The sequence below is a fragment of the Juglans microcarpa x Juglans regia genome, chromosome 7D, assembly GCF_004785595.1.
Source record: "Juglans microcarpa x Juglans regia isolate MS1-56 chromosome 7D, Jm3101_v1.0, whole genome shotgun sequence".
Lineage (NCBI taxonomy): Eukaryota > Viridiplantae > Streptophyta > Magnoliopsida > Fagales > Juglandaceae > Juglans > Juglans microcarpa x Juglans regia.
The window spans coordinates 10727834-10751056 of record NC_054606.1 but is presented as its reverse complement, the minus strand read 5'-3'; the positions used below and the strand labels follow the sequence as shown (position 1 = coordinate 10751056).

General features: G+C 36.1%; 2 protein-coding genes across 14 annotated transcripts; both read left to right on the top strand.

Annotated features, from left to right (window-relative positions):
* Positions 1–907: 907 nt before the first annotated feature.
* LOC121239939 (phosphatidylinositol transfer protein 1-like) lies at positions 908–6025 on the top strand. 10 transcript variants are annotated; one of them, XM_041137342.1, is made up of 10 exons: positions 917–1236; positions 1467–1497; positions 1579–1727; positions 2418–2509; positions 2609–2616; positions 2720–2791; positions 3058–3225; positions 3551–3646; positions 4580–4702; positions 5829–6025. In XM_041137342.1, exons 1-10 carry the CDS (start codon positions 1217–1219, stop codon positions 5946–5948), a joined length of 879 nt encoding a protein of 292 aa, XP_040993276.1. In that variant the 5' UTR covers positions 917–1216; the 3' UTR covers positions 5949–6025. The 10 variants fall into 10 exon arrangements, 8 of the variants coding, with proteins under 8 accessions (XP_040993272.1, XP_040993271.1, XP_040993275.1 ...); XM_041137338.1 differs by having other exon boundaries at positions 914–1236; positions 2418–2616; XM_041137341.1 differs by lacking the exon at positions 2720–2791 and having other exon boundaries at positions 915–1236; positions 2609–2690; positions 3054–3225.
* A 1521-nt stretch (positions 6026–7546) lies between these two features.
* LOC121239840 (phosphatidylinositol transfer protein 2-like) lies at positions 7547–17871 on the top strand. 4 transcript variants are annotated; one of them, XR_005935374.1, is made up of 11 exons: positions 7547–7760; positions 8381–8426; positions 8552–8700; positions 9252–9343; positions 9448–9455; positions 9551–9622; positions 10912–11079; positions 11410–11505; positions 14624–14633; positions 14668–14870; positions 16259–16381. XR_005935374.1 is itself a non-coding variant. In XM_041137178.1 (10 exons), the coding sequence occupies exons 1-10, from the start codon at positions 7741–7743 to the stop codon at positions 17540–17542; spliced, it is 816 nt and encodes a 271-aa protein (XP_040993112.1). In that variant the 5' UTR covers positions 7563–7740; the 3' UTR covers positions 17543–17871. The 4 variants fall into 4 exon arrangements, 3 of the variants coding, with proteins under 3 accessions (XP_040993112.1, XP_040993114.1, XP_040993113.1); XM_041137178.1 differs by lacking the exons at positions 14624–14633; positions 14668–14870 and adding an exon at positions 17501–17871 and having other exon boundaries at positions 7563–7760; XM_041137179.1 differs by lacking the exons at positions 14624–14633; positions 14668–14870 and adding an exon at positions 17501–17871 and having other exon boundaries at positions 7572–7760; positions 8396–8426.
* Positions 17872–23223: the final 5352 nt, after the last annotated feature.

The window sequence follows — 23223 nt, the reverse complement described above, 5'->3', positions numbered from 1 at the left end:
ATGAGATTTTTTTTTTAATTAAGAAAATATTTGTTAATAATATTATAAATTTTTTATTTTTTTAAAATATTTATAATGATTAAAAAAATACATAAAACAAAAGAAAAATAAAATGACTAGTTTTGCCTTTTCGGCGGGCTCTCGGGCTACTCCCTTACTCATCCATAATATCGGAGTTTTTCTCAAAATCGGCCCTATTTCTCTGTGTATAAATATTGAAAAGAAAAATGATAGTTGTAATTATAGAATAAAATTATTTTAAAAGGTAAATATATACGAAATTTACATGATAAATAAATAATTTTTTAATAATAAATTATATTATTTTTTAAAAGAATTAGATGTTATTTACGTACTTTATGACTGTATCTAATATTACACCTCTTGTCATATATGAATAGAGCAAACAACAACCATTCATCTTAAAAAATATATATTATCAAAAATTAAAAATTTCAATTCTATATTTATTAAAATCAATTTCTCATATTTAAATTATATTATTAAAAAAACATATATATTATTTAGAAATGTTTGGAATTCAGAAAATGGGTCTAGATCATTTCACCCGATAGGTTTTTTTGTTTGTTTTTATTTAGTAATTAAGTAAGTTTTTTTTGTTTTTTTATTGATGTTATGATTTTTTTTTTAAAACAAAATATTTTAAAAATATAAAATAATGTATGAGAAAAAAAATGCAATTTGCCTTGTCGGGAGCGGTGGCAGTAGTACCACCTATATTTATTTATGAATAATGCTACTGTGACTTTTCATTTTGCCACTCTCATTATATATTTTTTTTTTTTTTTTAAAAAATGTTGAAATATGTTAAAAAAATGAAAAAAAAAAAAAAGAAAAAAAATCTAGCGGCACGCACAGCTGTTACCGCTGGCGGGAGCCTATCACTCTATTTATTATGATCAACGAATACCTGTCGCTGGAAATTTCCTGGAAGTCCAGAGGAAAACCGTCCGTCCCCCATGAGTAAAGCACTAGAATCCAAAAAGTTCATGACGAAATATCGTCATCCATCCCCCTTTGTCTCAGATCAAAGATCAAAGCAGCACCCCGCATTCCGCTCTGCATATTCTTTTTCTCTTCCACGATCTCTGTATCACGATCTCTGGCCTCTCGTTTGGTCCTGCCTGCATTGCATTTGAAATTCGGTTGAGTCTCGCCGGAAGCCAAGTAACATAATAGAAGGAATCTGCTGGAGATGGGTGTCATCAAGGAATTGTATCCTTCAATTTTTAAAATGTTTTTGCATCGGATGAAATGAGGAAAAGAAAATATTAAAAACAAATCTTGTTCTTGGAGTGTTTGTTTGGTTCATTTGCTTGTCAGTTTATGCATTGTTGTATACTTGTATTAGTGGTTAATGTTCGTTCGGGTGGTGTTCATATTTCTTCAAATAGTTATTCTTAGGTTTCCTTAGCTGAGAAATTTTCAATGGGGATGTTTTGAAGTCGGATCGTCATGCCCTTGTCGCTGGAAGAGGTAAAACCAAGCAAACGCGTTTAAAACTCTGTCATGGTGACACCCCATTTCACTTCTAAGAATTAAATGTATGCATTGCAGTATGGGATAGCACAGATGTACATGGTCACGAAGATGCAGCAAAAGAACACCACTGGTACTGAACGGGTTGAACTATTAGAAAGCAGACCCTTTGAAGACGATGTGTACGGAAAAGGTCGATACACTTCTAAAGTTTATCGTCTGCAAAGGTAATCTTGATTGTACGGAAAGAACTCGTTATCGCTGGATTATTGTATCAAATATGCAAATTTGAGTGGTTAAAAAATGCAGTGATTAAGGCAACTCGATTCTTGTTTTTGGTTCATGTGGCTTTCTGCACAAATGTTGTAGGTTTTGAATGCCACATTGGGCATTTCTCTTGGTAAGTATGGCTGATTGCTAATTCCTGGATGTTATTATCACACCTAATGTTATTGCTAATTCCTGGATGTTATTATCACACCTAATGTTACTTATAAAAAAAGTATCACACCTAATGTTGGAAGGCATTCTCATATAGTGTTATTCATTATCCGTTTAATTATCATTTTTTATCACTTCTGATGTGGCCTTAAATGATTAAAAAAGTATTTGTTATTTTTCACTTATATGATAATCATTTGATATCACATTCGGGGATGATGAAATAATGATGATTAAGAGGATCATGAATAGCATTTTTCTTCTCCTATGTTGGGTGAGTGCGACCAGGCACAATCAGTTGGATAATGTGTTGCTTCCACAATGTTGACAGAGCACCTGCCTGCCTAGGCCTCTATGATTTTAGTTTTGCTGTTTTTGTTGAATTGGATCGTTTCTTGAAAGTTCATTTTGGAATGAAAATTTGTAACTTCTAGTTACAGTTATTATAATCTCTTAATCTTGACCTCTTTCTGCAGCAAAGTTCCTGCTTGGCTTAGAAAATTTGCACCACCACATGCTCTTGATATGCAAGAGGAAGCCTGGAGCGCATACCCGAGATGTAAATCAGGTTTGCCATGTCCTCTAGACATCCCTCCTTGTGTGTTTCTTGTACTTGTATTAATGTCTTTTTGGTTTTTTATCTGCAAATGGATGCCTCATTACCCAGTACTCAAGGTAAAAATTCTCTCTTTCCAATCAAAGTTCACTTCCACAAACATTCTGGGGAAAATGTTTTACTTCACAGCACTAGGTATTCATTGATTTTGCTTTTGTGCAGTGCGCACACTTTACCAGGTTTCGGTTAACTATTGAAACTGTCCACAGGGCTGACAATGGGCACTCGGAAAATGTTTGTTTCTGAGAATATCTCTCATTCTTTGTCTAAATACTAAAATGTGTAGCTATCTTTTTATGTTGGCAGTATCATGTTTTTAAGAAGTTCATTATCTTGTACTCCTACCTTTCTAATCGCAGTTATTTAGCTTCCATGTAGCTTCATCTAGATCTTAGCAGTCACATGGCTTTACTTGTGCATCAAATATGAAATCGCAATGTATTATACCTTTTATATTTCTTGGTGGTTTTTTGGCACTCACTTGTGAACTGACAAACCAGGTACATGGTTTAAGCAAGGAACAACTGGCAGCCAGGCAAGTGGAATATATTGATATAGCTATCCCTGGAAAGGATTGTTGGAGTTACTTAGTTGGGAATTGTAGTATAGACTTTTCCAAATTCAAATCAGCAAGAATTGACCGTGGTCCACTTCCAAAGGGGTGGCAGGTTAGAGTTTTCTGTAATTGTAATATATGTGTTTTATTTGTCTCATGGAACTTTGGCTCGCATTCCTTTTCTTCTCTTTTTTGGCAGAATACACAGATTGCTTATGTCATTTAACATCAGGGCTCAAATTGTTGTGTAAAAAAGGAACCCTTTTCAGTGCTCTTTACTCATCTTTCAACATCACACAATTACATTTGCTTTTCTTCTGTGTCACTTTTTTTCTTCTCCTAATCTAATAAGGTGCACCCTTTAATTTTAACGTTTTTCAAATCCTTGTGACAAATTAGTTTGTGTTTTTATTTATTATTTTGATATTCGTTCTCAGGATAGGCGTGATCCAGTCATGACTGCGTACAAATTGGTGACAATTGATGCACCATACTGGGGATTTGGTCGTCGGCTTGAACAGGCCCTGCTAGCAGTACCATCTCTTTGGCCTCAATAAATCTTGAAATATCACTTTTGACTTTTGTTCAAACTTTTCCAAGCTGTTTTGCCCAATGAAATACATATTTCAAGAAGTAGGCCGAAGCCAACATGGTTTTGACATCAATGCTTTAACATTTCAGTGCAAATCTAAATTTGCAACTGGATTGCAAATTAACTGGATAATTAGTACCTATAAAGAAGTTAACTTGATAATTAATGCTTGGATGCTACTTATAAAAAAAAAAATGCTTGGATGCTGAATTATCACTTTTTCTGCACCATTAGTTCTCTTATGGTACATTTCATTGCTTTATCAGATTATAATCCTCAATATCTTACCTGTTCTCAGTTCTACAGTACTTCGTCTAGTTATTTTCTAAGATTCTGCTAGTGCAGGGGATGTGGCAACCCTGCAAGTATGGAAAATATATTGCTGTGCAACTGGGCTTTGCTCTCCCTCTTCTCTTTTCTCATGATGTATTCATTTGATAAAAAGAAAAAGGTTTTGAGAAATAATTTGAGAATGGTTTAGAATATTTTCATGCAAAATTTGCCTTGTGACATGTTTAGTTTCAAGGACGAAGACTTGGGGGGTAATTTGAAAAGCCAAAATCCCTCAAGCTGGAAAAAAGAAAAGAAAGGACTGAGATAATTGAATATATAGAGATCACAGTCTAAAGTTGAGAAAAAAATAATAGAGTAAAGAACATGAAGAACGGATAAGTGGAAAGTCAGGAAAAAACCTTCAACTTATTAAATTAATCTACATACCGTATAGCATTTTTCATGAGCAATGATTAAATTACTTTAGGGTACTAGTGTCAGGTCTTTCCTTAATCCCTCAACCCCCAACCCCAAGCAAGAAAACAAAAATAACAAATTTATTCATGTGTTCTCTTTAACTTAAGTATTTTGTATTGCATAGGGTGAAAGGGCTCTTTTTTTGGAAAGTCATCGTCATTGCTTTGGTTGGATTGATGAATGGTATGGGATGACAGTGCAACAAATAGATGAACTCTTGCAACCAAACGACTCTACATTAAATGAGGTAAGAAGATTCCAACTTCTTAAACTCGTTGGTAGGATATTGATAAAACTGGAAATATATGCATGAATTTTACCACTTCACTTGAGTATTAACGTGATAAGTTTATTGCTTTCTGTGCAAAACATAATTGTGCTTCTCTTGCAAAAGAGTACATGTAAATGCATGCTTATAAGAGGAGGAGAAGGAGGAGGAGGAGGGGGGGAGGGGGGGTATGGTGTAGCATCTTGTATCCTGGCACTGACCTGGATGGATGATAGTCCTTGCTGAGTTTTTGATAAATTATTACAAAAGAAAAAGGAGGAGAGAGAGAGAGAGAGAGAGAGAGAGAGAGAGAGAGAGAGAGAGCCAGGGGGGCTAGGTCTCGTGAGAATGGATTTTTACTTAATTTTTTTCATAATAATAGTAACTGGCATCTGGTCATTCCTGTCCTGTATATTCCAGTGATTGTTTGCGGTCATTAAGCACTTAAAAAAGATGGATTTTTAAAAAAACTTTCTTCCCTTAATGGCATATATAAGGTACTAACTATATTCTTCAATCTTCAGAGACAGACTATTTACAAAATAAAGGTGAAGTTACTGTTAAGTTAGAATTTTACAACGATAAATACTTATGATTTCATTTCACAACATTTTCTGTGTGCTCAAAATAATACACTTTATATGAATTTGATTAGTTTCTGAATCATGAAAACTCCATATGTATACATTTTCATGAGACTACTAGCATCCCCCAAGTCAAGCTGTTCTATTTAGTTGTCCCCTTCTATTTAAAACAAGGTCTCTATTACAGACCAGTTGGAATCAAAGAAGGTTCCTTTCTTCTTTGTAAAGGATATAGAAAGAGTCAAAGAACTGATGTTATCGTGAGTTATTAGTGGTGAGTTATATACAACTTATTACTATCAAATTAAGTTGGATCGTGCTGCTGGGTACTGCATGTTTCCAGGATGGGAAGTGGAAATATAATTGTGAATACTGTTTTTATATTTGTTAGCAAACCACTGACTGGCCCAAGTATAATTCTGGTTATTGTTTAAATCTTGAAGTTTCTGCCTTTTATTGCCTCATTTTTGTGTAATCTTTGATCATTAAGTTTTCATTTGGCTCCCTGTGATCTAAACCAGGGAATTGTCAAGCCAGCTCTGATGATGAGCATTGAACATTTTAGGGGGGAATCACCACTTGATGGTGAAGGCATCTATAGCAAGAAATCTGAGGTTAAATCTCAACAGAGTGTAAGCTAAGTTTTACAGGTGATATATATTTGGAAAGTAGACAAAATGGAGTAGACAGCAAAGCAACATACATGAATCCCCATATCAGAGATATATATATATATATATATATATATATATATATATATTATACAAGGGGTGAGAGGTTTTGAACTCAGATTTTTCGTTTGGAGAATCGGGTCATATGCGATCAAGTCATTAGACTCTTCCCATATCAGATATTTTCGGATGTTGGAAATATTGTTTCTTTTGAACCTGTAGGGGGTAGCATAGCTACAGGGGATTATACTTCATATCATCGGATCCACACTCTCCATGGGATCCCCAAAAAAGTGAAAAAAACAAAATCATTTAACTTTTATTTTGTCACTAAAAACATTGTACAAGAAATTGTGCTTGAGCTGGTGGCAGCAATTCGGATACTCACTGATGTAGTTGTTTTAAGCCGAAATTTGTTGAAAAATGAATTACTACGCAATTTTTCATCGTTTGTTTTTATATATTATTAAGAGTGACATGTCATCTTAACAATCGAGAAGGTCAAGTTTTGCGTGGTTCTTGCCAGTTGCTGGGCAGCAGCTACTAATCATATAGTATATTGTAAGAAAAACTGTTCTTCATCTTAAATTTAAATTTTATCGTTTTCAAATCATATCAGTCAATATGTCAGATTTTAAATGGACTTTTTATTTAAGTCGACTTTTGTATTTACTTAAAATATAATATATTAGGGTGATACTACTACACTCAGAGAATCCTCACCAATCATGTAATTTTTTTTTCAAATATTTTTTTAAACACCTTAAATACTTTTTTAAAAAAGAAAAAAATTTACAAAGTCATTAAAAAATGCTTTCTTAACTTTTAAGTTAAAAAAAAAAAAAATACAATTGGTATCCACTGTCGGTAGATATTCTCGGTACTGGTAGATAGAGTAGGATTTTCCAATATATTATAGAATCTAAATATAAAGTGTTATTATTATTCTTATTAGTGGTTAAACATTCTCAATTCATTTTATCTCGTTTCATCATTATAATTTCTCTAAATTTTTATATAAAATATAATAAATAATTCAACTTTTTTAAATTCTAAAATAATAATAATATTAAAAAATAATATTTTATTAAACCCATTTAAAATCATCTTATTATCCAAACCGCTCATTAATTTTCAATTGTAATAGACTTTTGAGAAAGTCAGATTTGACGACACAACAGATCTATGTTTTCACATGCAAATAGATGCCAGATTGGTTGGACCCTCTTTGAAAATGGTTAGGAAAAGTCAATTCCAACCCTTCTTTACCCCCATTCAAGCCGTCATCTTTGTCCGATACATAAATATTTATATATATATGAATTTAAAATTATTTGAAAAGTTATTTGAATAGAAATATATAATTTAACAAGAGCACATTTATATGGTCTATTTTAAAACGTGTTTCCAAAACTGGATTTCATCTTTAAAACTGTAGCATTTTATTTTTGCAAAAAAAAGAAGAAAAGTTTGGAAGAAAGGGGTTTGGAGTTGACATCGGAAACGGTACAAACGAATCCGTCGTGGACTTGCTGACGACTTGGCGTTTACGCTAACGCAAGTTACAACCATTATTTAGGCGCGCTTTACATTATACGCGTTCTCAAAAGCATATTCCTTTGTAATTTCTTCGCTGCCCGGTGCTGGAGCATCCTTTTTTTATATCCCTGTCTATAGTCTATACCTTTCCGCTCCTTCGTCTCTCCGAACTCTTGTTTGCATTTGAAGCCGGAGCTCATTTTCTTGGTCTCATTTTTGAGAGATGGTTCAAATCAAGGAGTTGTATCCTTTTTGTTTCTCTTTGGTTCAATTTTGAGCAAGTTTGTTGCTTTTGTGTTTTGGCATGGTGGCGTTTGTGTTTTACTAGGTACGATTACGAGAACTTGGTAGTTCTTTGTCTCACTAACCAAACTGAACATTGAAGATGAGACTTTTTTTATCCATTCAGATTAAATTCTCAATCTCTAGTTTTTGAGATTTCTTGGTAGTGTTTGACTTCAATATAATTAGTGAGGCCGAACACGTCCTAAGGTTTTTTCTTTTTAATTTTGTTATTGCTGTATGGCTTGGGTTATCCCCAAATTCCGACTCTTGCAATATTGTTTCCAGATATATATTCCTTTTACCTGACTATTGTTCCTTATATTCATTTTCTTTAGCTCTCAGTTTCAAATTATTTTAACTTCATATAGTCTACAATGTTGTGTTTACTACTAAGATATCGTTTCACTCAGTGTTTGTTTTGTGCTAGTTTTAAGCAGTTCGATCCGGCTTATGCTTCTTGGGGTCAATGAAAGATAGCTATTTCCAGTTTTTTTTTTTTTTGTTATCCAATACTTATTACAAAAAATTAGTCATCTGTTCTTTTTGGAGGTTTCCTTAACCTATAACCTTTCAATCGGGGTACTTCTGCAAAGTCGGATCGTTATGCCCATGTCATTGGAAGAGGTAAACCAAGAAAACATGCTTAAGACTTCCGTGATTCACCAAATGTGTAATTATTAAGTACCCATTGAAACTAACCTATTTTAGTCAATTTTGAGTTTGTCTCTAATTTCATGTCTACAATGCAGTATCATGTGGCACATATGTACATAGTCATGAAGATGTCACAACAGCACACAACCGGCGATGAAGGGATAGAAGTCGTAGAGAACAGATCCTTTGAAGATAATGTGCTTGGGAAGGGTCGATACACTAACAAAATTTATCGCCTTCAAAGGTAATTGGACAGGCAATGAGTTTAAAGTGTGGTAGAAATTGTTGTTATTGAATTGTGAGTTTGCATTTGACAGTTGTGTGTCTGTTCTTTAAGGCCCTTTATCATTGAGTTAGTTAGTTAGTGTGTCTGTAAAATCTGAACTGTTTTATTGCCTCATCAACTGAGAAAGTTGAACTATTTTAATTGCATTTCATGAGCTGAGTCACGAGTGACCTGAAATTTTTTGTAGGGCACTAATAGTGTCATCTTTGACAGGGTGTTTGCCTTTATGCATCTAATAAGATTATGACCGCTGCATGTGGCAGTTGAGATAATCTATTGAATTGTATCCTTATATGCTTGTGCAAATGTGACTAGCACAAGTATTAATACTATCAAACGATAACTTTAATTATAATTTTTATAATTACTATCATGAATTTGTAAGATCTGCTACATCTGCAAATTTTTTGTGGATTCCTTTTTTTTTTTTTTCGTACTTCCTTTTCGTTTTTCTTGGAATATCTTGTTAGAATTTTTAAATTCTCATACTCATGTAATTCTTGTTGCAGCAAAGTTCCTTCTTGGCTTACTACTTTTGCACCATCAGATGCTCTCATCGTGAAAGAGGAAGCCTGGAATGCATTCCCAAAATGCAAATCAGGTTTGCCACTTCATCATGGTACCTTGTGTAACATGTTTCTTTTAGAACTTGCATTAATATGCTTTTTTTGGTTGTGATTTTCATATGGATGCCACATTACGCAGTGATGAAGGTAACAACTTCTTGAATTTATTTTCACATTCAATAAATGTTTGTGGGCAAGTGTTAACACTGAAGAGCACACTTATCGGTTTTGCATTTCTGCAGTGCCCATATTTTCCCAGGTTTCAGTTAACCCTTGAAACAGTTCATAGGCCTGACAAAGGGCAGTCAGAAAATGTAGGTTTCTTTTGGAAGTTTCTCTTTCTCTTTGACCCTATTTACTCAAAGTTATAGCTTTATCCAGACCCTAGCATTTTTTGTTAAGACACAAGCAGTTGCATACCTTTGAATTGTCATCATATATGTTTTTGCATAGTATTTTATGTTTCCATTTTGTTGGTTTCTTTGGCCACTCCATATCTATATCTATTCTTTAGCAATTGAATGCCTGTAACCATAGTTTTTACAGTCTTAAGAAATTGTATCATTATTGTCTGATTCAAAGTGAATCATTTGTAAAATTTCTGAATCTTATGGGTATATTTAAGAGGCTCTTGAATGGTAGGACACAGTGAGGTGTATCGTGCAAATTGTTTCAAATTGAAGAATCACTACATCACATGATATGGCTTTTTGCTTATCCATGTGTAAATATGTAATCTTTCTTTGCTTGTGTTCCCAATCATCTCTAATGGCTTACCCAAGTTTTAAGGGAAAAAAAGCTATCTAAAAGCTCTCTTTTTTTCTTCTCTTCCTGTCCCTTTTATCTTTTTGTTGCTTTCGTCTTGGAAATTTTTTTCCACCATAGCTTTGCTTTTATTCTTAGATATAGAAGAAGAAGTCCTCTTAAGGAAAGTTCTTTTTCAAAACTCTTCAACTATTATTTATTTTTATCCTTTGTATTTAGGATATTGTGGAGAATTCTTATTGGAACATTTATTTTTAGTTTGTGATTGTTAGATTTTATTGGATGACTATTTTTGGTGTGTTCTTGTATCTAGGTAGCCTATTCTAGTTTAAAAGATGACAAAGATGGTAAACAAGAAGATTATTTGTGTTTCACCTATAAAAAAAGACGATTATTCGTGTTCTTTATCGTGTGTTGTCACTTTTGGGTGTGATCCATTTAAATGTGAAGTGTGAATTCTTTACCAGCAAGTTTTGTACTTGAAATTGTGTGATAATTTATGAAATTTTGGATATTTCAAATATATCATTTTTTATTTATTTAGCCATATTCCTTAAATGTTACTGCCTAAGTGATGATAAATATCTCATTACTTGATTATTTACCAAGGTCATATAGAAAAAAAAAGTGTATTTTATACTTCCGTGTGTATATTTTTTTAGAAATTTGATTGCATGTTCGTGTCTTTTTGTCATATAAATTACAAAAACATGATAAATCGATCCACGATATAATTGGCATTTAAAAACTATGTCTCTAACGTTTTATCAAATGTATATTTGCATTTTTTCTACCTTTGTTGTTTGCTTTTTTGGCATTTCTCACTGTGTAGCTGTAGGTTCATGGTCTAAGTGAAGAACAACTGGCAGTCAGGGAAGTGGAATACATCGATATAGCTTCTTCTGAAGGCAATTATTGGAGTTATCTAGTTGGAAATAATGATGTGGACTTCTCTGAATTCAAATCAGAAAGAACCGGCCGTGGTCCACTTTTGGAGGGGTGGCAGGTTGGAATTTCCTTTATATGTTACAGATGCCACTAGCAAGGAACTTCGCTGGCATTCCTTCTATTGTTTTATCTTTTCTTAGTTTCATGTTTGCTTGTCAGCTCTCTCACCCTTTGATGGCTTTTGTGGGATTTTTTCAATTGTCTTGTAGCTTTCACCTTCCATGAAAAGCCCCACTCCTCCCCCTCCTCCCTCCCCCCACCCTCTCTTTCTCAATTTTATGGATCAAATATCTTGTAACAATTATGGTGCGCTTTCTGATTTTCCATGTTTCATAAATCCTTGTGGAAAAAAAAAACGTTGTGATTTAGCCATGAAATTCTTTTGCAGAATAGGTGTAATCCTGTTATGACGGCATACAAATTGGTAACAATTGATGCACCATACTGGGGTTTTGGATCCCGACTTGAACAAGCTCTAATAGCGGTAATGCCTTTTTTGTATCAAACATTCTTGATATATTACTTTCAATTCAAATTATTTAGTCAACATTAATGAGTGTGTTCCAGGAATTTCTCTATCAGGGGAAATTCCCATGAAGCCTTAATGCCACCTTTATGGCAACCATTCCTAAAAAAAGTTGGGATTGTGGAGATGAAGGATTTTCATACCATTGGTCTTGTGGAGGTGTTTACAAGATTATCTCTAAAGTCTTATCTATCAGGATGAAAGTGGCAATGGATAGGGGAATACCCAGGGCCCAGAATGCCTTCATCAGGGGGAGACAGATTTTAGATCAGGTTCTAATTAGCAATGAATGTCTAGCTAGTAGAATTCGTCCCGGGATCCCATGTGTGTTATGTAAGCTGGATTTAAAAATGGCCTCTGACCGTGTTGATTGAGACTTTTTATTTACTTGCTGAGAAGATGTGTGTTTGGGTCAAAATGGTACGAGTGGATAGCTCATTGTATCTCTACTTTGTGTTTCTGTGTCTTGATTAATGGTACACTATTGGGCTTCATTAGCTATTTTTGCAGTCTGCGTAGGTGGCCCTTATCCTCCCCTCTGACCTTTGTAGTGGTCAAGGAAGTTCTGAGTATAATGATATGTGTAACTGTGGATAGGGGACTCCTATCGCTTTTCAGTGGGTCAAAGGAACATGAACAAGCAGATTGTGGCTCACCTTCGTTTTGCGGAGGATACTCTGATATTCTGTAAGAATGACCTAGAGCAATTTCACTGCTTACAATACTTTTTCTTATGCTTTGAGTCTGTATTGGGGTTGAAAGTTAACTTGGCTAAATCAGAATCATTTTCGGCTGGTGATGTGGAAGATATGGGGTCATTAGCTACTGTCCTTGGATGTAGGGTGCTGTCATTTTCTATGGAAAGGCAACGTACAAGGTAAATCACTATTAGATGGCATTATTGAGAAAATGGAAAGGCGGCTGACTGGCTGGAAATGTCTATATCCGTCAAAAGGGGGCCAGATGACCTCGATCAAGAGTACTCTATTTAACTTACCAACCTATGTTCTGTTCTTCTTTCCTTTTCCCCTGTAGGTGTGGTAAAATGCATTGAGAATATTCGAAAGGAATTCCTATGGGTGGCTTGGAAGGTATGGGTAAATGTAATCTAGTCAACTGGTCAATATTAAGTGCTCTGGTCTCTTCTGGTAGTTTTGGTGTAAAAAACCTGCTTGTTTTTAATCGGAAAATGCTAGGCAAGTGGTTTTGGCACGATGCAACGGAGAGAGAAGCTCTATGACAACTTGTGGTGGAAGCAAAGTATGGGAGCTTGTGGGTTTGGATGGTGTACTAACTCACTTAATGGGTCCTTTGGAGTAGCATTAGGTTTTGGCAGTGTATGTGGTGCTGAGATCAAGTCTTGAAAGAAATATACCCTGGACTGTTATAGTATCTCTTCTTACAGGGAGGCTTCAATGCATGAATTTCTCTAGATTATGAATGGCTGTCCTTAGAGGAGCATATCCTTCAATAGATTAGTGCAGGATTGGGATGTGGAGTCCTCACTTCACTTCTCAAGGTACAGGACAAAATGGGGTGGATTCAAAATCATTTTATAGCATTCTACATCTTGTGGCTGTATGCTTCTTTCCCTGGAAAAAGTATACGGCCAAACAAGGCACTCTCTAGGGTGGCTTTCTTTATATGGACAGCGGTTTTAGATATTGGTGTTGCGTGTGCAAGAACTGCGAAGAAACCATTGACCACCTGTTGCTACGTGAAGTGGAAAGGGCCATGTGGGCATCGGTCTCCCAACTTCTTAGGATAGAATGGCTGAAGCCGCTCTATGTGATGGAGCTAATGGTGGCTTGGGGAGGTACCCTAAGTGGAAATATGGACATATACATCAGAAGAATGGCTCCTTTGTGCTTAAAATGGAGTACTGGAATGAGCGTAATGCACGAAACTTTGAAGAGCGTGAGAGAACACTAGCATAGTTGAACACTTTCATGCTTATGTCTTTGTATGAATGGACTATAGTTCATAACAATACTCCTTTTTTTCTCTCTTGTAGATTTCATTAGCCATTGCTATCCTACCATTTCCTAAAGTAGGTCTCTTATGCATACCCAAATGTATTTGGGTTCTGCCCCTGGCACTTTTTTATGAAAAGAAGCATGATATCTTTACTTCTAGAAAAAAGTTGATTATTACTTATGATCATGGATCAATTTGTATATGCTCAATTTGCTTTTGTGTGCATGACCAATTCTTCTATCTTCAAAATCAGTGGAAAAAAGCTAGAGCAGCAGTGATCTCTCTCTCTCTCTCTCTCTCTCTCTCTCTCTACACACACACACACACACACTACTTAAAGCCAAGGCTCGAAAAAACGGTTCGATTCAAATTGAATCGGTAAAAAACCGATCCAATTTTAGTGAAAATTTCCAATCTTTCATTGAATCGCTTCAATCGATCAATTCAGACCGATTCTAAACTTTATTTATTTTTATGTTGCCTAACAACTGAGTTGCTTTTTTTTTTTTTTTTTTCTTTGTACAAAAATATAATAGAACTAAACATATATTAACTTTTTCATCATTGTATTCAATAAGAATCGCAGAAAAATTGAAAGATGAAACATGTAGTTCTTTATTTTATTTAGTTGAGCAAAAATAGGAGATGAATTAGTATTTTATATTAAATTTGTGGTTGTGCATAAAATACTACATTTGCCATGTGCTATCTTCTTCATATATGAGGCAAAAAAATGTGGACAATTAAGGTTAAATACATAAATTCCATATTTATTGAAACTATTTCGTTCATATCATATTTTTATTGAAACTAGTCAATGAATTTATATTTTATACTCTTTTGTACGTGATATAAAATGCTTGAATTGCATTATATATGGTTTTTAATACTTTTTATCAACTTCGAAATAACTGATTCAAAATTTTCATGAATCACCCTATTCAATTTGTTGAATTGCCCAATCCATTGATTCGGTCCTTACCCGATTTCAATTTTTCGAGCCTTGCTTAAAACCTAGGTTTTTAGTAATTCATGGGATGAATTATTGAGTTCACAACTACATTCCTCTTTTCCCACTATTGAGTCGTTGGTGTTTTAGGAGAGCATGGGGGGGGGGGGGGGGGGGGGGGGGGGGGGGGGGGTAGGTATTGAATCAATTCTTTGTAGAATCTAAGGTTTTTGAGCTGAAAGTGGAAGGTCATGTCTTGTTTTACACATCTCCAAAAGGAGTAAGAATGTCACGACCCTGACTAGATCAAGAACCAAAGCCACCGTGCACAAAGCGGAAAGTAGCACATATCCTAATTTTGGTGCTAAACTTGGGACCAAACCAGTTAGACTCCATTATAAGTCTAATTATTCTTTTATGGATTCATTTACTTGATCCATTTTTTTTAGAATTAATCTTCCAATAAAAAAGTACTAATATATCAGCGGGAAATATACCAGATAATATATTACAGAACATAGCAGTCTTCCAAGGCTAGTTGTCCAAAATATACATATATACATACCTTTTCATAGCTAGGTTATTAACATCGGAGAGTTCATACCATAGATACCACACTACACTTTTAACAAAATACTAGTCAACCTTAAACTCTTTGGTAGGCTGCCAGTTGTTACCGTAGCTGGCCTAGTCATTTGTACTACAAATGTCCCCATCCTTAAGAGGGGTTACTGGATTATCTCCTGCTGGTGGAGGGATCGGTACATGTGTTTAGGCAATGGCTCGTTAAGGTGGACAGGTGCTAGTGGGGGTAGATACAAATTAACAGGTGAAAACATTAGAGAAAACAATCACCCAATATGTCACTCTAAGGTCCATTACCAAGTCGCGGGTGAATGATTGCCAAAGTCCTGGTGGTTATCTTTCCATTTGTGACCATTAAGTGGCCTGTCACAGTATATCCAAGACATCAATTGACATAAAAAAGAGGTGAGTTTGACGATTGACTAGCAAGTTAACCAGTGCTAGTACGTAATCAAGTGAGCGGTTAGCTAAAGCCAACATGTACGAGTGTACCTTCAATCAAAAGTTATGTAGTACAGCAACACAAGTATGCATGTAAATACCAGTTTTAATGCTTTATCCATCTCCGTATGCCATTGCATATAACATAACTGACCACAACATCTCATTAGTATTCATTTCCGTTAAATTCATCCATAAGAATACCAATTTTCCATTCACAATCCATACACGTTACATACAATGTTCCTTGGCATCCTGCATAACACACGATTGACTTATCCCCTCTCAATCATGTTGTTTTTTACTACACGTTATGGCATAAGATGATCATTTTGAGCTCAAATCATTTAATAAGGTGTTACTCCTCCTTACAGCATAAGACCACTGGCCAACAGAACCAGAAAAATAGGAATTAAGAACTAGTAGTGTAGCCATAACCAAAACATTGTATCTGAATGGATGATGTCAACATAGTTGGCTGACTTCGACAATGTAGAGACCTTTCTGAATAGATGGTGTTGGTAAAGAAGTATTGTACATGGAAAGAGAGAGAAATCCTTGGACTTACTTTTACTGACTTGCTTAAAGTACCATTAACTTTACTGGTTAGCTGTATGTTCTATAATTTGTATATTTGTTTTTGGCGTAGTTTACATGCTCTAACTTTTTCATTATAAATAAGATAAATAGAATTCATTAAGCTTTTCCTTGCCTCCAAAAATGAAAAGCCATATTGATCATTTTTCCTGCTTTTGGTAGGGTGAAAAGGCACTATTTTTGGAAAGTCACCGTAATTGCTTTAGTTGGATCGATGAGTGGTATGGGATGACAGTGCAACAAATATATGAACTCGAACAACTAACCCATTCTGCGTTAAATGAGGTAAGAAGTCCTAAACTTCCAAAGAAGTTGGTAGAAATATGATTTGATTGGCATATGAGGATTGTATCCGGAGGCTTATATCTGAAAGTTGGGGTTTTCTTTTGGCTATTAAGTCATTTAGTTTGTTTTCTTCTTTTTTATTGTGTGAGGATTGCATTTTCATGGGTTGTAGAATTTGTGTTCCACTCATGCTAGTTTTGATGTCAAGCCATTATTAATTGATATATAGTTTTTCCTAGTACATTTGGGTGTTTGTCAGAAGTGTCTGGACACCCCTTGATGATGTTAATGGTTTAATTCTTCGAATTTATGTAACAATCGCCATCTTCATCTTGTACTTCACTACTTGGACTACTTTATGATCTCATGAAAAGCTAGATGGTTCAAAATACAATCACCAATTGATGGCAGCTCTATTTTATTCTGTTTGGCTGCTATATATTTCCCCCTGAGATGCTTCATAGCAGACAAATAATGCAGATCATTATAGTCAAGAAGGCTGTTACTAAGATGATTGGTATTTGTGGGGGTAATTTGAAAAATACTCATGTACCGAGTTACAATTGGTATCTTCTTGAATTGGTTCATTGGCGTCAATAACTAGTAGGGAGTCATGTTCCTCTGAATTGCAGCTTTGCAGGGTATGAAATGTGGCGATTTTAATCTTTATACCTGCTTTTGTCGTCATAACTTATAAAATCATCTATGTGCTCTCTTATCACATTATCACTTCGTCGAGAATATATCTCCCGGTTATCATTTAATCGTTGAACTGCACCTGTGCGTTCACGCACATTTATATATTTATCTGTGCACTGATTCTACTGAATTTCATTTCGAGTTTATAAAAATTTATTTATAATCAATTATCATAAAAGGAAAAAGAAAAAGCAATTACTCTCTTTCCTTAATGTTTTGAATGGATCAATTTGAAATTAAATTCGTATTATGTAATGTATAATAAGAATTATTGTCTACCGTTTTAAGACAATTTTTTTGCTGGAAGAGAAAAAGGCATGAATACAAGATATAAAGTTTCAGTTCTGTATTTCATAATCTGATTGATGTTTATTAATACAATTCAGTTCTTGCTGACTGGCATCTTGTGCTTAAAAGCAGAAACTTGGCAAGCCGGCGTTGATTACAAGTGCAGAAGATTAACCAACCCTTCACTTGATTCTGAAGACATTTATAGCAGGAGTTCACATAGACGTTAGTTTGCAGCTGATCTGCAAAGTAATCTAAACTATCCCGGTTATACGTTTGCAGTGTAACTCCAACAACACTCATTTCCTAGATTATATAGTTGCTAACATAACATATTCAATTCCCCATTTATTACTTTATTGATTATTTCAGTTTGACTGACTACACGGTTGGTATTGTAAAGTATCCTAAATTAGTGTTTGCCGTCAAGTTTGCACAATATATGGGCACCTAAACCTGCAACTTATTGTTTGCGACAGTAAATATTCCCTAAAGCTTTTGTCTGAATTCTAAAATATTAAGCATTTTATTTATATTGTTTATAGGATCTACATATTATGTCTATCGAAATTTAGACCCTACACAGTTAGCTTTGTGCATTCCATCGAGTAAGGTTTTCTTGACAACCTCGGGGGCTAATATTGTCTGAGATGGAATCTAGCAACCCAATATTCTTTTTTTTTTTTTTTTTTGAAAGGAAAACTCACCATTTCATTATAGTAAAGAGAAAATACAATGATGAGTATCCTCTATCGATACAATCAAATCTAAAATGGAAAGAGAATCTTTTGCTAACAAATGGGCCATAACATTACCATTTCTCCTAACATGAGAAACCTCCCTTCTAGCAAAGTTTTCTGACAATAGTTTTGATTCACGAACAAACATAGAGGCACTGCTTCCCTTTCCCTTATCCTCATGCAGAGAGTTGATCACTTGTAAGGAATCTCCTTCTATGATGACTTGTTTAAGGCCTAGATCCGCACCAAATTTAATAGCTAGAAGAGCACCAAGGACTTGGCTAGCAAGGGGTCAGGAAACAACTTCTTGCTTTGCCTCATGGTAGCTAGCACTTGCCTTTCACTATCTCTGACTACAACACCAACTCCTATCAGTCCCTTCTTTTTGTCAACAGATACACCCAATTTATTTTGAACCAGTGCAAGGGAGGAACCTTCCATGCTGCTGGGGATGAGCAAAATTGTTGAGTCCTGGAGTCCTTATGCCTGGCATCTTCATCCAACAGATCAAGTATGGCTCGAGCTTCCCTCACAAGTGAATTTGGATAAATGAATTCATTGTTAAAGATAAAGCAATTTCTCCTCCACCAAATCTTCCTCCCACTATGACAAACTCTTGAAGCACCTAGTTTTCAGTCAACTGAATGAGGGCAGAAAAAAAGTTCTAGAAAAGATAGTTGAGGCAGGTATATCTTCTACAGCTTTTTTGAAGCTTGACACCACACATTCTTCACAGAGGCACAGCTCCAAAGAGCATGGACCATACTTTCTTCTTCTCTATAGCATAGATGGCATATTGGAGTAGTCACAATTTTCTTCTTAGCCAGATTTGATTGGGTTGGGAGAGCCTCAAGACAAGCCCTCCATAGGAAGACCTCATCTCCAACTGAACCTTCAGCTTCCATAGAGTGTGCCAAACCTCCTTAAATTGATTGCTACAAGATGCTTGACCCTGCTTTGCTTGTTCCCTAGCTAATTCCATATGGTAAGCACTTCTTACAGAGAAATAGCCATCTTTAGTACCTTGCCAAATAATTTTGTCACTCCCATGCATAGAACTGATAGGGGTTTGTAGGATCAAGTTGGCCTCCCTTTCATCAAAGACTTCCTTCACAAGCTTAGACTTCCATTAGATGGAGTGGTGATCAATCGGCTTAGAGACAGTAGCTCGACTGTCCAAATGCACAACTAGGCTAAGCACCTTACTAGGAATTGGGTGACCAAACCATTTGTCCTGCCATATTTGAACCTTTCTCCCATTACCAATCCTCCAGCAGGAACCATCTACCACCACATGTCGAGCTGCCAGAAAACTCTTCCAAATAAAGGATGGTTTGGAGTTAGGTTCTTTCACTAGCCTCCAACATTGCTTTGCAAGCAATGCATTATTAAAACATTGAAGGTCCCTGAACCCCATTCCCCCACCAGATTTTGCCTTACCCATAGTTTTCCAAGAAACCCAATGGATCTTGTGTTCCTTTTCCTTCTTGCCCCACCAAAAATTATGAATGACACTCTTTATAGAGTGCAACAAGGTTTTTGGTAACTTAAAGACACTCATGGTGTAGGTGGGAAGAGCTTGAATCACGCTTTTATAAAGATCTCATTCCCTACTTAAGATACACTCTTCACCTTATAGCCATTAATTCCCACTCTAATTGCATCAAGGATACCTTTAAAGGACTTGTTTATGTCCCTTCCCACAATAGATGATAAGCCCAGACATTTTTCATAGGACATAACAGATCTCATTCCAGCTAGTGACAAGATGTATTTTTGAGCCAACCTAGGAGTGTTCTTGCTAAAAATTATGGATGTCTTCTCTAAGTTTAGTCTCTGTCCAGAGGGATTCTTATAGTCTTTCAAAAGGCTGAATAACCTTCTCCACTCAAGAGCATTAGCCTTACAGAAAAGAAGGCTGTCATCAGCAAACAAGAGATGAGAGACTCAACTGGTACACCATGAATCACTCCTGCTTTCTCAGCTTGAACAATAAGATTACTAAGGGCTTCTGTACACAAAATAAAGAAATAAGGCGAAAGGGGATCACCTTGTCTAATCCCTCTTGTTGGATGGAAACCTGGTTGAGGGACACCATTTACAACGATTGCATAAGAAACTGACAAGGTTCACCCACTAGTTATAGAATCCCAGTTTGGTTAGCACAGCTCTTAGGAACTTCCATTCAATTCGATCATATGCCTTGCTCATGTCAAGTTTTAAGGCCATATATCATTTCTTTCCTGTCATTTTACTCTTCATTGTATGCAAGGCTTCAAAGGCAACAATCGCATTATCTGAAATTAGTCTGTTGGGGACAAATGCTAATTGAAAGGGGGATATAATGCTTGGCAATATTTTTTGAAGCTTGTTGGTAATAGCTTTGGAAATCAGCTTGTATATCACATTACAAAAGGATATAGGTCTGAATTCAGTCATTTTGGTGGGATTCTTTTTCTTGGGAATTAGAGTAATGAAAGTGCTATTAATATCAGGCAAACTTCCTTTTGAGTTCAGCACATATAGCACTACTGCACTTACTTGGTCTCCCACAATATTCCAATGTTTTTGATAGAAGGCAGCATGGTAGCCATCAGGACCTAGAGAGCTAAAGCCATCCATCTGGAAAAGTGCAGTCTTCACCTCCTGTTGAGTGTAGGGTCTAAGCAACATGTTATTTTGATCCTCAGTCACACGAGCCTCCATAGATCCAAGACAATCTGCAATGTTCATAGGATCAGAAAAAGAGAACAAGTTTTGAAAATAATCTTGAAACAAGTTTGAGATTCCTTCTTTGGAAATAAATTCTTGGTCATTGTCATCAACAATTTCTTAATCCAGTTGGTTTTCTTCCTCTGAGTGGCACATTGATGGAAGAATTTTGTATTTTGATCCCCTTCCCTCAACCACTTTCGTTTGGCTCATTGATTCCATTTTATGTGTTCTTCTTCCAGTAGACTGTCCACCTTCTTTTGCAATTGCTTTATGGGTTCAGTGAGGTGGCCATTATTAGCTTTTTGCAAATCAGACAGCTGGTTCGAAATAGCATTGATCTCTTTTTTATGATTGCATGTATGCAATTTAAGCCACTGCAATAGCTCCAGTCTACACTTGTCTAGGCCTTCAATAGCAGAGAGTAGTTTATTCTTAGCTACTCTAGGTTTGCTCTAGGCATCCTCTACCACCTTGTAGCATTGATTCCTTAAGGACTAGCTTGCCTCAAATCTGAAAAGGTTTTTGAGTTCTGTTCATGTCACACTAAAACTGATCCATAGTGATGAGCAATGGGCAATGATCAGAGCTCAGGGCTGGGAGAACATGCACTTTCGAATTTGGGAATTACTCAGACCATTTCATACTGCAGAAAGCTCTGTCAAGCCTTTCTTTGATAAAAGCCAGGCCTTGTCTACCATTGGACCATTATATTTGTTTCCAATAAATCCCATGTCAGAGAGACCACTCTCCTCAATAGCTTCTCTAAAGGCCTCTATTTGATCAAATGGTCTCACAGCTCCCCCACACTTCTCTCCATTGCTAAGGACCTCATTAAAATCCCCTACACGTAACCACCTTATAGATTCCTCAGGTTTGAGGATCTTGAGAAGCTGCCAACTCTCCCATCTCTTCATTGTAATTGGGTTTCCATAGAAGCATGTTAACACCCAATCCATTCTATCATTCCCCCTCTGACTAGCAAGGAGATGTGGTTCTAAGTATAGGACAAGACCTCAGCCTCCACATCATCACTCTAGAGGAAAGCCAAACCTCCACTCAAACCCTTATAGTCTATAACAAAACTGTTGGCAAACTGTAGCTGCCTTTTTAGTCTTTCTATTTTAATTCTTTTACACTTTGTTTCCATAAAAAAAACAAAGGATGGGAGCTTGTTGTGCACCTTTTGATGCAGGTCTTTAACTGTCATTGGGTTCCTAAGCCCACGATAGTTCCAGCTTAGGCAAATCATGGATCTTGGTGGGGCTGTGATACATCCACCACCATATCAGAGTTGTGTAAGTCATTAGGGTCATCTCTCTCTCCTCTTGCCTTCTTGACTAGAGCCTTGACAGGTCTTTCTCTCAACTGCTTAGCTTGCCTCTTTTTGTGGTTGGAACCCACTACTGTAGTGACTGGTGGGCCTAAACTGAAGCCAGTGAAGAACTTGTCTCGGGCTCTTCTTTTCTAGCTGGCCCTTTTTTTGACTGCTCCAACAGTTGGACTTGATCATATAAGAATTGGTCTGAAGATGAGACTTGAGCTTTCAAGTCACTCGAGCCCACTTGAGCAGGGATTAGGTTGTAATTCTAGTCTTGAGCAGCAAAATTGACCCCCCTTAATAAAACCTTCCTTTTCTGGTTCATATTCCTTGAACACTAGCATAGGACTCAACTACTCATTTGTTCTGGCAATCATAAAGTTGTCTTTAGAGGGTGTAGACAAACTTTCCTTTTTAGTGAAAGTTTTTGAAGGGGACAGTTCCCAGGAGTCATGCAGCTTTTCCTGCATTGTGTCATTGACTTTTGATACGGCAGTTACCAAAACAGTTTCTTGAACATCCTCCTAACAATTAGAGTTGCCATACTTGGCATCATCCCTGTCCTCCCATTCTTTCCTCCATGAGTGAGTATCTACTTGAGTTTGCTGGTGGCCTCCATTCTCATATTTCTTTTGAATCAAATCACTCTCCTTTATTGCAGGGGCCCTTAACCAAGCTCCATATTGTTGATGGCCCTCAATACGAGGGGTGGAAGAACATCCTTGCTTGGGATGTTTAATGATACCACATTTGAAATAAAAAAGAAGGTAATCTTTCATATTTGAGCTGCGCCCAAGTTCTTTTGCCCTCCACAATGATGAACATACCCCTTAAAAGAGGTTTTGTGATGCCAATCTCTAACCTTATTATCAGGAACTTCCCCCATCCAATACCTCACAAGTCAACATGGACTTGAAGTACCCTCCTAACATTGCTGCCAATCAAGGATCCAACATTTTGTGTCATGCAACAAAATGGCATATTATACACTTGAATCCAAAATTCCTTTGTCGAAAGATACTTCATTGACGGATTACTACCATCGAATGCATGCAAACACAAACCCATTATCATGATTGAGT

Excerpts from the sequence above, each read along its gene's own strand:
- LOC121239840 (XM_041137178.1), top strand. The coding sequence starts at position 7,741 with ATGGTTCAAATCAAGGAGTT. Across the intron at positions 9,623-10,911 it reads ACAAAGGGCAGTCAGAAAAT|GTTCATGGTCTAAGTGAAGA; the intron begins GTAGGTTTCTTT and ends GTGTAGCTGTAG. Across the intron at positions 11,506-16,258 it reads TTGAACAAGCTCTAATAGCG|GGTGAAAAGGCACTATTTTT; the intron begins GTAATGCCTTTT and ends TGCTTTTGGTAG.
- LOC121239939 (XM_041137337.1), top strand. The coding sequence starts at position 1,217 with ATGGGTGTCATCAAGGAATT. Across the intron at positions 1,237-1,466 it reads ATGGGTGTCATCAAGGAATT|TCGGATCGTCATGCCCTTGT; the intron begins GTATCCTTCAAT and ends GATGTTTTGAAG. Across the intron at positions 3,647-4,579 it reads TTGAACAGGCCCTGCTAGCA|GGTGAAAGGGCTCTTTTTTT; the intron begins GTACCATCTCTT and ends TGTATTGCATAG.